This window comes from Neltuma alba, unplaced genomic scaffold (assembly GCF_004799145.2).
Source record: "Neltuma alba isolate B1F8T4 unplaced genomic scaffold, ASM479914v2 tig00006308_pilon, whole genome shotgun sequence".
NCBI lineage: Eukaryota > Viridiplantae > Streptophyta > Magnoliopsida > Fabales > Fabaceae > Neltuma > Neltuma alba.
This window is the reverse complement of record NW_021634415.1, coordinates 42,287-56,239: the sequence shown is the minus strand read 5'-3', so window position 1 is coordinate 56,239 and position 13,953 is coordinate 42,287. Positions and strand designations below refer to the sequence as shown.

The following is a 13,953-nucleotide window of genomic DNA, read 5'->3' as shown; positions in this document are numbered from 1 at the left end:
GGTTGGGATCTCCAACACAAATCTCACGGTTGATATCGAAGCACTTGGTTTGCAATGGCCAATATGCTACATACAGTCACAGTGCCATCTATATGTACCAGTAAGCTGATGAGTGTTTTACAATATGAGGCCTCAGCTCCCTCCTTCCGATCTGTCCCGAGGGGGCTTGGTTTGTGTTCTCTTCTGTGCATCGGATTCTGGGTCCATTAAATGCCCATTTTGACAATTCCTGTGCAAACGGCCTTACTTTGTGTGGCAGAAGCGGAAGGGGTTTGAGTGTATCTCATATCATATCATCACTTAAATTCTCACCCACCGCTCTCTCGCACTGTCCTTTTTGTCTTTTCCCACTGTCTTCTTCCTTCTCCCTCGCCTTTACTCACTACTCTCTCGGACGTTCAAACTCAAGTCTGCTCATGCACTCATTATTTTATGCAAACTCACCCGCAAACTTTATGCTCCATCATCGTCTAAAGTATAATCACCTTCCTGTGCCACACCCCCTAATATCTTGAGCTATGCAGGCTCTGAGATTGCGCAATCAGATGTCCTTTGAATGCTTGAGTCAAACTTGTGAGGCAACCCTATACTAAGCTCCCTGCTAGACTTCTTAATGCCCCTAATAGCTAGGGACACTACCCCCACCTGATCATCACTAACCACCTCCATCTTGACAATATAATTTCAATCATGACCTTCTTTATAAAAAAAAATCATCACAGCAGTAATTTTTGCTTAGTACTGGGGTGCTGACTAAATGCTTTCATGTAATAAACTGCGGGATATAGTACGCGCCTACTCCTTTAATGTTTATTTATTAGATGATTTTTAAAGCCCAAAAAAACAAAAAAAAATCTCGTAGAAGACATTCTAAACTTTTTTTTCAACCCTTTTTGCTTGGAACATGCAAGCTGCTTCTAACTTCCTTCACTAGACATAGACACAGACAGGTCCCCATAATCCGCTACGCTCCTGTCCTCGTAAAGGTGTTAAGAACATGGTTGCTTCAAGAGTTGGCAGTGGATCGGAGAAGTGAAGGTGATGGCTGTGGAGAGAGACCTATTAATTTTCAACGTCAATTTAAACAATCAAGATCAGATCAAGTTGTCATGTTAATTTTGTATGTTGACCATTTTAACTGGAATTAGGTCTCGACATGATATATTACTTACTGCTTTTCCTTTTTAATGTTATTAGTACAATACTAGTTAGTGCGGGCCGAGTTAAAATTTTGACCCTCTATATGTAAACGTTCTTGTTAGAAAAAATCAAAACAATGATATAATTTCATGCCGACCAACTATTTAAGCTTCGCAGAACTATATTATATGAAGTACATTAATCTTCGCAGAGCCACATCGTATAGAGTACAATGAATGCAGGGATTTCGTAATGTAGTTATTCATTGACATTGACTTTGTAGGATGTTCTCAGGAGCAATTCAAGGAACTAAGAAAAAGGAAAAGTTTATGTATCTAATACTAGCTATACTAGTTTTTTATTTTATGGTCGCACACATTCCCAATCTTTCCTCATAGGTATTATTAGGAAGGGCCAAAGTTAGCTTGGGATGAACAGTTATTGCTTGGTATCTGTAACAAAGGACCGATAATTTTATATACAATGCTAAATCTAACTGAGTGATGAGAAGCGGCGTGGCCCATTGCATTTAGCTGAATGGCATGTATTCTATCTGGGCGTTGGATCATGAAAGTGAGTTGCGTTGGGACTCAACCATCTTTTGCTGTCTATCAAGTTTCTATAATTTTAGAAATAATTAAAAAAAGGTTGGAATTCACGTACGTAATAAGAAGATTTACATCCATTAATCGATTTGATGACATGGAGGAAATTGAAACTAGAAGCGCAGCAACATCCATCAATTTATAGATATAACAAAATTGTCTTTGCAAAAAGGAACGTTTCTAATAAATTTAGATGTCAGGCCCTTTCTTCCCCATAATATTGAATTCTTCCCACCTGCATGCATATCAGCCCAAAATAACAGCAACCATATGAGAAACTGGTTAGCTTGTATATATCGTTGTATGTGGGATGATCATCACTTGTTCACTTGATTGGAATAATAAGAACAATTATAAAAAGCAGCATCTTTTTAATAAACCAGAACATGATATAGTGATATATTAATAATATAAGCAAGGTCATTCTTTTTTCCAATCTAGGAATCTCCCATTTTATTTCTTTTCTTGGCGAAAACACAGGATTAGTGCAACAGCAGTGACAAAGGATCCATCCCAGTTCTCAAATTTACTACTACGTACCATGATGATCATAATAATGTATACAAACGGATAGCACAACTAGGCATTTGTTTGGATCAGTGATCATGAAGTCAATAACAGTAGAAATATGCATATATGTGGAATGGAAATTAATAATTACCTATGGCATATGTTACGTGAAGTGGATTTGAAAGGACCCAGAAACCCTAAGAGGGATCAATAGTTCGACGATCGTCCCCGGCAGCAGCTCGAGGGTGCTGATGCGGAAACTGATTGAGCTGGCCTATGCTTGCAGAGACGTTCATGGACAGGAGACCAGCGTCATAGTTGTTACCCGCATCAAATGTCCTGATCATGGAGGACTGATGATGGTCTCGAGGGAAGAACTGGTGGTGGTAGTGATGGTGGTCGCCGATCAGGTTCATGCCCATATTCTGGGCCTGGTGGTGAGCCGCGATGAGGCTGTGGCCGGTGATGCCCAAGGTCTGGTACCTGGACAGCTCCGACTTTGCGCAGGTGAGGTCCATTTGCAGCTGCCGGAGCTGGTGCTGCAGGAGAGAGATCACTCCCACGCAGCCGTACACGGGGTCACGGAGGCGCATGTCGGCCTCGTAGGCCAGAGAATTGACGGCGTCTTCACGCTGGTGGGGGTGTAACTCGTTCAGGAGCTTGGTGACATTGCTCGCTCCAAATACTTTGTGCACATTCGCGAATTTCTGTGGCTGATCTGGGGGGAAGTAGGGTGCAAACACGCACTCTGGTTGGCACTTTCGCCGCAGAAACTTGCAGGCCGCACATGGTGAATTCGATGACGACGCCATTCTTCCCTCTCCCTCTCCCTCTTTTATTCCTCTGCAATTACTCCAATATTTGTTTGATATGCGTGAGATAAATTCAGTAAGACATATATTAGAAGGAAAGTAGAGAAACATTGATCAATTCAAGTATATGTGCTAGATGAAAACTATTCTACTAATAATGAATATTGGAAGGAATCATGCGCAGTTGAGGCCCACATATTATATGGCTTTGAAGGATCTTGATTTGGTATTTCGATCTGCTTAGACTGAGACGCGAATCGACGCTCTAATCATTCTCGGCTTTGCGCTGCGGTTGACAAACAAGTTATGTTATATATTGCGTCTTGCGAGATCAGAAGTACCTGTAATCACACGAAGAAGACTTTATGGAACAAAAGAAGTCTACTTTTTCTCATCAATACCCAGGAGATGAAAGGTGAAGTGATCAGGAGATAGGAGTGGCTCCGCAGAGTAGGATCTTGATGAAGAAGAGGAAGAAGAGGGAGTTTAAGGTATTTTATTTGCTTTTAAGAGAAAAGGAGCGGAGGCAGAAAGGGAGAAAAGGGGATACAATTGATGGTGCCGGTGGATTTGACGGATTGGATCTCGTAAAGAGAATTTTTATGTCACTGCTTCCCATGAAAAAAGTTGCTGGGCCGCAGATCATGCTTGAATTTCACCGCATAAATATATTATAATATATGTTAATTATTGATCACTCTTGAGTACATCGTTTTCATTCATTCTCTGCACATACTAGTCCAAAGCGAGAAAAGAAATTACAAAAAAAAAAAAATGGAGATTTTCAAAGTAACATGTGGAAGTAAAGATTAATCGGAGAAGAATGAGATGATGGTTTTGAGGCTAACCAAGCAGAGTGCTGAAATAAAATACCGCTACAGTACATATTCTGATATATTCCTCGATCGTGGCGAGCTAGAGATCCTAGTAATGATAGAATAAAATATGCAATGATGGAGAAGAATAGAGGCAGCTGGCCGGTTGACGGAGTGGGGATTATTACTACCTTGAATATGGCTGGCCTCGATTTCTTGGGTCAACTTTCTTGGTGTCTAGCGAGTTTCTCTAAAATTGTACTACGCCTAGTAATACCAAATAGATCACCGTCCCGATCCCGATCGCCGGCGGTGACGGGGTTGTATTCGGAAGCTGCTCTTTCTGCGTGTGGTTCTTTTGTTAATGATACAAGCAGTTGGGTTCCGAAATTTGTGGGGGAGTAAAAAAGAGCGGCTAGAATTAGTAGGTGGGAGATGAGATGGGAGTCTTGTGACATGCACAATAGTCGCCGGAAAAAGCAGGGGGAGCGGGGAGAGCACAGAAAGATGATGGAGCAGATGACATGTAGTTAGGGCGGGGAGTAGTGAAGTGGAGGTGACGCCAGTTGCAGAGGCTAAGGAGACGGGCAGAAAGAGGGAGAGAGAAGATGGGGGAGGGGGGGGAGAGGGGAGGATGACGACGACTATAAATATAAATATTTAGTTTGAGTTATTTGGTTACTGAAAAAAGAGATGTTGCAGGAGGGGGTGTAATGTTGTGTTGATGTGACCCTTCATCAAATTTCCTATTCTCTGTACTTTGCTTCCTCGCAGGACGCTCAGCATCTCTCCTTTTTGGACTCTCTCCCCCGCTCTCCTCTTTGACCTTTTACATTCGTCCCCTCCCGGCTCTCCCCACCCCTGCCACCCATATCTCTTCCTTTATCTTCCATTTTCTCCCATTTTCTCATTCAAAGTATTTCATCCCCCACTTTCGACGTCAACTTCGGACCACGTTTTAATATCATACAATTATTAATTAATTAACTAACACACTTGCCCAGTTGGACTCGAGAATATACAGGGATTTGAATATTCCCTCGTCGTTTTTTTTCCTCTCTTCTTTTTTCTCTCATTCCATTTTTATATCGTTAAATTAAAAAATAAATAACTGAGTGTCAATGTATTGTCAAATTATGCTTATATTATTAGATAAATAGTAAATAAATTAAAAAATTAAATTCTCATTTGGAAAATTCATAATTATAAATTACCTCAAGATTGAAAACAATAATGATTTTATGCAATATTGAATTTCAATAATTCATATTTTTATTCAACGGTAACGATGAGATGAGGAGGGGAAAACGTTAAAAAAAGAGGGGGGGGGGGTAAGGATAATGATGCGGGGTTACTCCGTGAAGCTGCTTTCATACTCTTCCATTACGCTAACCAAAATAACTAATGCAATACAACTCGCTTGATGCGGAAAGGGGGAAAAAAAGGAAGAAAGTCACACAATTCGCTGTCCTCGCTCCTCCATTTCACACTTCCACCTCGGGACTAACGATTTATTCGCGCTATTTTATTTAAACACATTTAGTTTTTCAGAGATATATTTATTTAATTTCAAATGCTGATAAAAATCTTTCGACAGTTAGTTCGTTAACCTTTTGGGCCATCACATAATTGACCGAACTAAGTCCACAAAAATTCACTTGGGTCTACCTTTTATGGCCGAACAATTTCTAGTCATTGTTCTCATATTAAACATATGTTTTAATCTCTGGGCCTTATTCTCCCTCTGTTGATAAAATTAAGAAAAACTCCAACTAACTCACTGAAATCGACAAATCAGTTTAACACTATGTTTGGTACGGGGTTTTCGGAGGGGAAGGGGAGGGAATTGCTCCCCTCCCCTTGTTTGGCTGGTATAATTTTTTAGAAGGGGAGGGGAGCTCCTCCCCTCCCCTTGTTTGGTTAAGATGTTTTTTAAAGAGGGGAGGGGTTCTCTCTCCCCCTCCTCTTCCCTTCTACTAGCCTCCCCTCCAAAGTGAGGGTTTTTTGGAGGGGAGGTGAGAGATAATATTTTAATTCCTTATATGCCCTTTCGATTTGTTAACCTCTAATCAGTCATAAACATTTTTACATAAGAGAGTTCTTTTGAGTATCTAATAAGAGGTTATTAAGATAATTATCTCCAAAATTAGCGAGCATTTGTAAACTTTTTTTCTCCTCTTCTAATTCTAAGAGGCCGTTGGTATTTTCTTTCACCTTCAAGGTCTTTTCTCTGATTTAAATCTATCACTCGTGACTTTTTGTCTTGATATTCTATAAGTGTGTGACTGTATCTTGCAAATCAAAATTAGTGAATTGTATTATATATATATATATAGTTATATATTAACAAAATAAAAGTGAGAAAATTCATTTAAATTTTATGAGGCTAAAATAGTCAATTTTTTATTAGAACAAAATAAGGTATTATTAAAATTGCTCCCTCCCCTCCCCTCCAATCAATCCAAACAGGAGATCATTAAAATCCCTCCCCTCCCTTCCCCCTCCCTCCCCTCCCCTTTATAGCTACCCTCCCCTTTCCTCCCCTCCCCTTCCCTTGATTAAAATCCCTCCCCTTCCCTCCCCTTCCTTCCGTCGAGCCAAACATAGCGTAAGTGATTGGCATTGTCAATAAAACTATTAACAGTCATGAAAATCGTTTGGAAACAAAACAGTAGATTTATTCGAATGAGAAAAAAATCGTATACATGGATAGAAAACAATGTTTTTTTAATGCGGGTGAAAAAAACACAGTCGATTTATTACTGAAAGAACGATAGAGCCACACATTGCTACGCTTGTGTTGAGCCATGATTAACCAAAAAGTTGATGGCAGGAGGAAAAAAAACCAAAAAGTTGGATACCGATTTTGTTATGCAAAAAATCTGAGACGTTTGACTTAAATGGTGACTAAATTTAGCGTTATCCGTCGGTAATGAATGACGGCGACAACTGTTAAATACCAAAATGGTCGCCCAAGTTGTTGCTTATCGTTTAAGCTTGAAAACACCTGGCATTCGAATTGAACCCATGACCCCAATGCCAAGCACGGCCGGCCGGCCGGCACGTCCCCCAAGACGACTAACATAGGGAACAACAAATGAAGGCCTTCTCTTTTGTACGCAAGCATGGCGTTTGGCTCTGCATGAACCCTACTTATTGTACTATAGAACTTGAGATTCCTTTTCCACGCTTCCCAAGTGTGTCTTAGAAATCACTCTACAAGAACTTGAATCCGGCCGATTAGACTAAAGGGCAATAACTAACTACCATTACGATCTCCGTGAGGGGACGAGGAAGGCCATTAAGATGTGCTTGTGGTGGATGACTGCATTAGCAGTAATGGCAGTTGCCGCAGCCCAATCCCTGCCGGGCTGCCCCGAAAAATGCGGAGAAGTTGAGATTCCATATCCGTTTGGGGTAGGCGCTCAATCTGGTACGGGTAACGACTGTTTCTCTGAGAAGCCCTTTCATGTGGATTGTAAAAACTCCACGTTATTCCACGGCAACGTCGAAATCTCAAACATATCCCTCCAGGGTCACATGGATGTGTCCATGCCAGTTTCCAAGGTTTGTTTCAATGATACAGGGGGAGTAGTAGACAAGATCAGAGTCACCCTGTCAACTCCTGTTTTCACCATCTCTAGCACTGAAAACAAGTTCGTAAGCGTTGGCTGCGACACTTACGGTTACTTAAACAGTTTCCAGGACAGCCATACATATTCCACCGGCTGCTTGACGCGATGTAACGGAGTTCCCAATCAGCAGAACGATGGAACCTGTTCTGGGATTGGGTGCTGTCAGGTGGATGTTCCTCTGGGAATGAGGAATATAAGTATTGAAGCCTTCAGCTTTAATTTGCAACGAAAGGCATCCGACTTCAACAACTGTACATACGCTTTTGTGGCCAAGGATGGTTGGTTTAATTTCTCTACGGCCGACCTCAGGTCCTTACCGTTTGAGAAGGCTCCGCTGGTGGTAGACTGGGCCATTTCCGACGGCACATGTGAAAGTGAGAAGACATCGCCAGACTATGCCTGCAAATCCAACACCGACTGTGAAGACTCGGGCCATGGATTCGGGTACCGTTGCAGATGCAAACCCGGTTTTGAAGGCAACCCATATCTTCCCACGGGTTGCCAAGGTCATTCATTAATTCCCTTCGTTTCTTTGTTTGTTCCTCTGCTTTATATTCAGTAACTTATATGCGTTCTTGGTACGTACGGACAGATGTAGACGAGTGTAAGGAATTGACCCATAACTGCACAAGTGAAGATAACTGCCGTAACACCGTTGGGTCTTATGAATGTTATTGCCCTCGCGGCTACACTGGGGATGGTACCAAGGAAGCAGGATGTCACCCACCCTGGCGCCACAACCCGCTTACAAAACTTCTCATTGGTAACCATGTTAACGTTTTGAACTAGCCAATAAACATATCTTAAATTTGATTCCCCGATATTATTGGCGTGTTGTTCGAGTTATTTTCACGACAACTTCTCACAAAACCATTCAGGGGGTATTTATCATAACAACTATAAAATTATAGTCGATATTTCTCAGATTTTCGTGATGGCATCCCCTTCTTTTTATCGCTATGACTTTAGAAAACAATTATAATTACAGGTACTTGGGCCGCCGATTATTGAATGCTCTGTTTTTGTTTCTTCATTCATACAGGTGCAAGCGTAGGATTGGTAGCTCTATTTCTTAGTGTGGGCTGGATGTATTTGATGTACCAGAAGAGGAAGTTGGAGAAGCAAAAGGACAAATTCTTTCGACAAAATGGGGGCGCTGTTTTGCAACAGAAGCTCTCTGTAAAAGAAGGCTCCTCCCTCACAGCCAAGATCTTTACTGTTCAAGAATTGAAAAGGGCCACCGACAACTTCCACGACAGCTTAGTTATTGGCCGAGGCGGTTTTGGTACTGTTTACAAAGGAATTCTCCCAGACAACACTAGTGTCGCAATCAAGAAATCAAAACTGGCGGATCAAAGCCAAATTGAACAATTCATTAATGAGGTGATTATACTCTCCCAGATAAATCACAGGAATGTGGTCAAACTCCTAGGTTGTTGTCTGGAAACAGAGGTTCCTTTATTAGTTTATGAGTTTGTCAATAACGGTACCCTGTACGAATCCATACACAACAAAAGCAAAGCTTCTGTCTTTACTTGGGAAACCCGTTTGAGGATAGCAACAGAAGTGGCAGGAGCACTGTCGTATCTACACTCTGCTGCCTCCATACCCATCATCCACAGAGACGTCAAGTCCTCTAACATCCTTCTGGATGACACTTGCACAGCCAAAGTCTCTGATTTTGGAGCTTCCAGATTAGTTCCACTTGATCAAGTGGAGCTGGCCACAATGGTACAAGGTACTTTCGGATACTTGGACCCAGAATACATGCAAACGAACCAACTCACAGAAAAGAGCGATGTGTACAGTTTTGGAGTTGTAATTCTGGAACTCCTAACAGGAAGAAAGGCGCTGTTATTTGATGGGCCAGAAGAGGAGAGAAGCCTCGCAATGCACTTCCTATCATACTTGAACGAGGGTCGCCTGTTGGGAGTGGTTGAAAGAGGGATGGTGAATGATGGAAATAAGCAGACGGTGAAGGAAGTGGCTGAGCTTGCAGCGAGGTGCTTGAGACTTAAAGGAGAGGAGAGACCAGGCATGAAGGAAGTGGCTATGGAGTTAGAAGGAATAAGGATGATGGGGAAACATCCATGGATCAACAACGACGAGGAATCACGGTCATTACTTCGCCAGACGTCCTGTTTTACTGAATCTGTTGATAGCATGGTTTATAAGGACACTGGGTGGGATAGCATTACCGATCGTGTGCTGATTAATTTAGATGATGGAAGGTGACTCCTCCCTACGACATCACCAAATTTCTGCGCTTTGCAGCTGTACTTTTTTAAAATAAAAAATGCAACTGTTTTGTCTATTTTCGTTTCAATTAATATGCAACCATTTTTTTTTTTTTGCCAGTCTTATAGATGCTCTTGATGATTGAAATCAAAGATACTACTATTAAGCTTCCTATATGATCCCCTTGGCGTTGGGAGTCTTTCGGCGTACATTTAAGTTTTTTTTTTTTTTTACCTGAGCGTATATTTAAGTTTTTTCAATGTACCTTTACTCTTTCATAGTTTCATGCGCGTCTATTCTTTTGCCATTCTTTTTATTATTATTATTTTGCCTTTCTTTTGCCGTTCATTTACTACAAATAATTTCAAATGCCACTTGGTCGATAAAAATTATACTGATGGCTATCGGCCCACTCATTTGACCAGTTCACTTTATACTTTGTTTGTTTCATTGTATTTATTTTGTTAGGTGAACATCTTTGTTTCATATTATATGTATTTTCTCAATTCCAAAAAAAGAATATTCCGTATCATTTTTCTATTTTACTCTTTAAATAAAATAATTTTTTAGATGCATTAAAATACTGTTATTAACAAACAAAAGGGCAAATTTAGTAAAATGTACACACACATATCTGTGCGTTGGTCAATTTTAATTGGTTATAAATTTGACAGATTAAAAGAGGGAGGTTATTAGTACACAATAGTCGATGGAGCATGTTTGACTAAGCTGCACGTGGTAGACAGAAATTCGATATATAATACTTCCTCGGTCTTAAATATAAGATTAATTTTCTAATATATAGGTTTTATATTTAGTATAGGAGGAATAATAAAAACTAAAAGGGAGAGGGAATTATCAAAGAATGACACTGCTGGCACAGCTTCAATATGATTCATCACATTTTTGGCCAAAAAAAAAATGATTCATCACATCAACAGAGCGGTATAACGAAATTGAACCAGTCCCTTTAACGCGTTCGCACGGATATTTTAAAGTCGGTTTAAACAAGGATGCCGTCCTAAATGAACAAGACGGCATTGAAGTTTTCAATTTGACCAGTCGCTCAAATTGAACATTGTATTTTACACACAATAGGCCAGGTGTGTATTAAAGAGGAGCTCGCAGAGCTTCCTGTTGAGCTAAAAATGGAGACGATGCGACTTACAAAGCTTTGGTTCATTCCATTATTATTAGTAGCCGTAGCAGAAGCTCAATCCCTTGAAGGCTGCCTCCATAAATGTGGAGATGTACAGATTCCATATCCATTTGGCGTTGGCGTGCAACCTCGTACTGGTCGCAACTGCTTCTTCCAAGAATCATTCAATCTCACCTGCAATATACCTCCACCTCCACATTATTCTACGGAGACCGCCCAGTTTCTAGCATATCTGTTCAAGGTGGTCATCTTGACATTTCCATGTCTGTCTCCAAGATTTGTTACAATCAACCTGGCGGCGCTGGCTCTGACAGTCACTATCTCGGAAACACTCCCTCTTTCGCCATTTCCAGCACCCAAAACAAGTTCGTAAGCGTTGGTTGCGACACTTTGGGCATAGTTCAGTTCGAAAACAATCGTACTTATTATGGTGGCTGCGTGACGCTCTGTGACGCGCCTCCTCAACAAGATTTGAATGATAAAACTTGTTCGGGGACTGGGTGTTGTCAGGTGGATATTCCTGTGGGGATGAGGAATATTAGTGTTGTGGCATCCGCCATCTTCAACCACTCAAACGTGTTGGATTTCAACAACTGCAGTTATGCTTTTGTTGCCAGACAGGGGTGGTTTAATTTCTCAGTTGATTATCTGCGAGACTTTCCCCTTGACACGGTCCCGCTTGTCCTAGATTGGACTGTTTCGGATGATACTTGTCAAGCTGCTTCGGCCACGTCAGATTATGCCTGCACCTCTAACACTGATTGTGTCCACTCCAATGATGGATTTGGGTACAACTGCAAATGCAAACCCGGTTTTGACGGAAACCCATACCATCCAGATGGATGCCACGGTAATTCCATAATTCCATTTATTCTCCAAGCAATTAGGTAAAATTTGATCACTTTCTTTTTCCGATGCAGCATTCACTTATACCATTCCTTGCTTGTGCAATGATATGAAATTGCAGATGTAGACGAATGCCAGGAATCGACCAACAACTGCATAAGTAAAGAAAATTGCCGCAACACGATCGGGTCTTTTGAGTGTTTTTGTCCACCTGGCTACACTGGCAACGGAACCACGGCCGGAGGATGCCAGCCACCCCTGTCAAAAAATCCCCTTACTATGGTCTTCATTGGTAAGGCGTTTTCTCAGTATTGCTCCTCTTTTGTTTCCTTCATTAAGCTAAGCTAAACTAATCGTGTAAGTGTAATATGTACCTAGTCATCTAAAGTCCCTGTCTCCTTCGACATATGCAGGTGTAAGTATAGGCTTGGCAGCTCTCTTTATGAGTTTGTCTTGGTTGTACTTGGTCTCCCAGAAGAGGAAGCTCATCAAGCAAAAGGAGAAATTTTTTCGTCAGAACGGCGGTTTCATACTGCAACAACGACTCTCTGGTGGACATGATCCCTCCCTTGCGGTTAAAATCTTTTCTGCTGAGGAATTGAAAAGGGCCACCAACAACTATCATGACAACTTGATCATTGGCCGAGGAGGTTTTGGTACTGTTTATAAAGGATTTCTCCCAGGCAAGAAAATCGTTGCAATCAAGAAATCCAAACTGATGAACCAGAGCCAAGTTGAACAATTCATCAACGAGGTGACCGTACTCTCCCAAATAAATCACCGTAATATAGTCAAGCTCCTAGGTTGTTGTCTGGAAACAGAAGTTCCTTTATTGGTCTACGAGTTTATTAATAACGGCACCCTCTTTGACTTAATGCACGACAAAAGAAAATCTTCTCCGGTCACTTGGGAAACCCGTTTGAGGATAGCATCAGAAGTAGCAGGGGCACTATCTTATCTACATTCCGCTGCTTCCATACCCATAGTTCACAGAGACATCAAGTCCGCTAACATTCTTCTAGACGAGAGCTTGACTGCCAAGGTTTCTGATTTTGGAGCTTCCAGATTGGTTCCGCTTGATCAAACAGGGTTAGCCACAATGGTACAAGGTACTTTCGGATATCTGGATCCGGAATACATGCAGACAAATCAGCTGACAGAGAAAAGTGACGTGTATAGTTTTGGGGTGGTGCTCGTAGAGCTGCTAACTGGGAAGAAAGCCGTTTCGTTTGAGAGGCCAGAAGAGGAAGTAAATCTGGCAATGCACTTCCTTACGTACTTGAATCAGGGTCACTTAGATGAAGTTGTTGAGAAAGGCGTGATGAATGATGAAAATAAGGAGAGGGTGAAAGAGGTGGCTATGCTTGCAGCAGGGTGCGTGAGACTGAGAGGAGAGGAGAGACCCAGCATGAAGGAAGTAGCAGGGGAGCTGGAGGGAATAAAGATGATGGGGAATCAGTTAGGGGTGAACAAAGAGCTGAATCTGGAGGAAGCTCAAACTTTGCTGGGCGAGACGTCCAATTTTACTGAATACGGTGATAGCATGATTCATGGAAACAGAGTTTGGGATAGCATTAAGGATCATGTTCTAATTAACTTGGACAGCGGTAGATGATAACTGGGATCGGCTCCACCAAAGTTTTTGCCCTTTTGCCTTCCCCCGCCCTCTCTTGATTATTGCTTGAGATGGTTTTTGTACGTATTTTTCTATTTTCTTCTGAAAAAATATAATTCTTTGTAAATTGGTTCATTTTCATGTAATTTTATGTTACAAAATATTCAATATTCAGATTTGATACATTAAAATGTGGTCATCATTATGCGACGATGATAGTTAATTGCTATTCAAAATTAAACTTCTTATGGACGTATAAATCGAGACCCTCTGGCCGGCTGCATCAGAAATTTGTTAGCTATATATTATTTTGGTCCTATTTATAAGTTACTTGCAACATATTTCATACAGACTAAGAAAAATCTTAAATTTCATTAACTCTCATTTAAAATTCATCAACTTTTCAACTTTATCTCTATTTAATATATATTATACCTCATATAAAAAATCAATACAATAACAAATGAAATACAAAATTTTAAGTCCATACAATAAATTTTTCTTAGTGTCTTATAAATAGGACAAAAGAATGTTTTCTCTCTACCCTATAAATAAGATTAGAGGAGTACACTGCTATT

At 41.0% G+C, this 13,953-nt stretch overlaps 3 protein-coding genes across 3 annotated transcripts; 2 read left to right on the top strand and 1 right to left on the bottom strand.

The window, feature by feature from the left end:
* Nucleotides 1–2,426: 2,426 nt before the first annotated feature.
* Nucleotides 2,427–3,087, bottom strand: LOC114750053 (protein ASYMMETRIC LEAVES 2-like). The gene has a single exon (XM_028938596.1). The coding sequence runs from the start codon at nt 3,065–3,067 to the stop codon at nt 2,453–2,455; it is 615 nt and encodes a 204-aa protein (XP_028794429.1). The 5' UTR covers nt 3,068–3,087; the 3' UTR covers nt 2,427–2,452.
* A 4,134-nt stretch (nt 3,088–7,221) lies between these two features.
* On the top strand, nt 7,222–8,306 carry LOC114750058 (wall-associated receptor kinase 2-like). Its single transcript, XM_028938599.1, has 2 exons — nt 7,222–8,023; nt 8,110–8,306. Exons 1-2 carry the CDS (start codon nt 7,222–7,224, stop codon nt 8,304–8,306), a joined length of 999 nt encoding a protein of 332 aa, XP_028794432.1.
* Nucleotides 8,307–8,588: 282 nt separating this feature from the next.
* On the top strand, nt 8,589–13,406 carry LOC114750057 (wall-associated receptor kinase 2-like). Its single transcript, XM_028938598.1, has 5 exons — nt 8,589–9,748; nt 10,430–10,443; nt 11,012–11,764; nt 11,882–12,052; nt 12,174–13,406. Exons 1-5 carry the CDS (start codon nt 8,604–8,606, stop codon nt 13,373–13,375), a joined length of 3,285 nt encoding a protein of 1,094 aa, XP_028794431.1. The 5' UTR covers nt 8,589–8,603; the 3' UTR covers nt 13,376–13,406.
* Nucleotides 13,407–13,953: the final 547 nt, after the last annotated feature.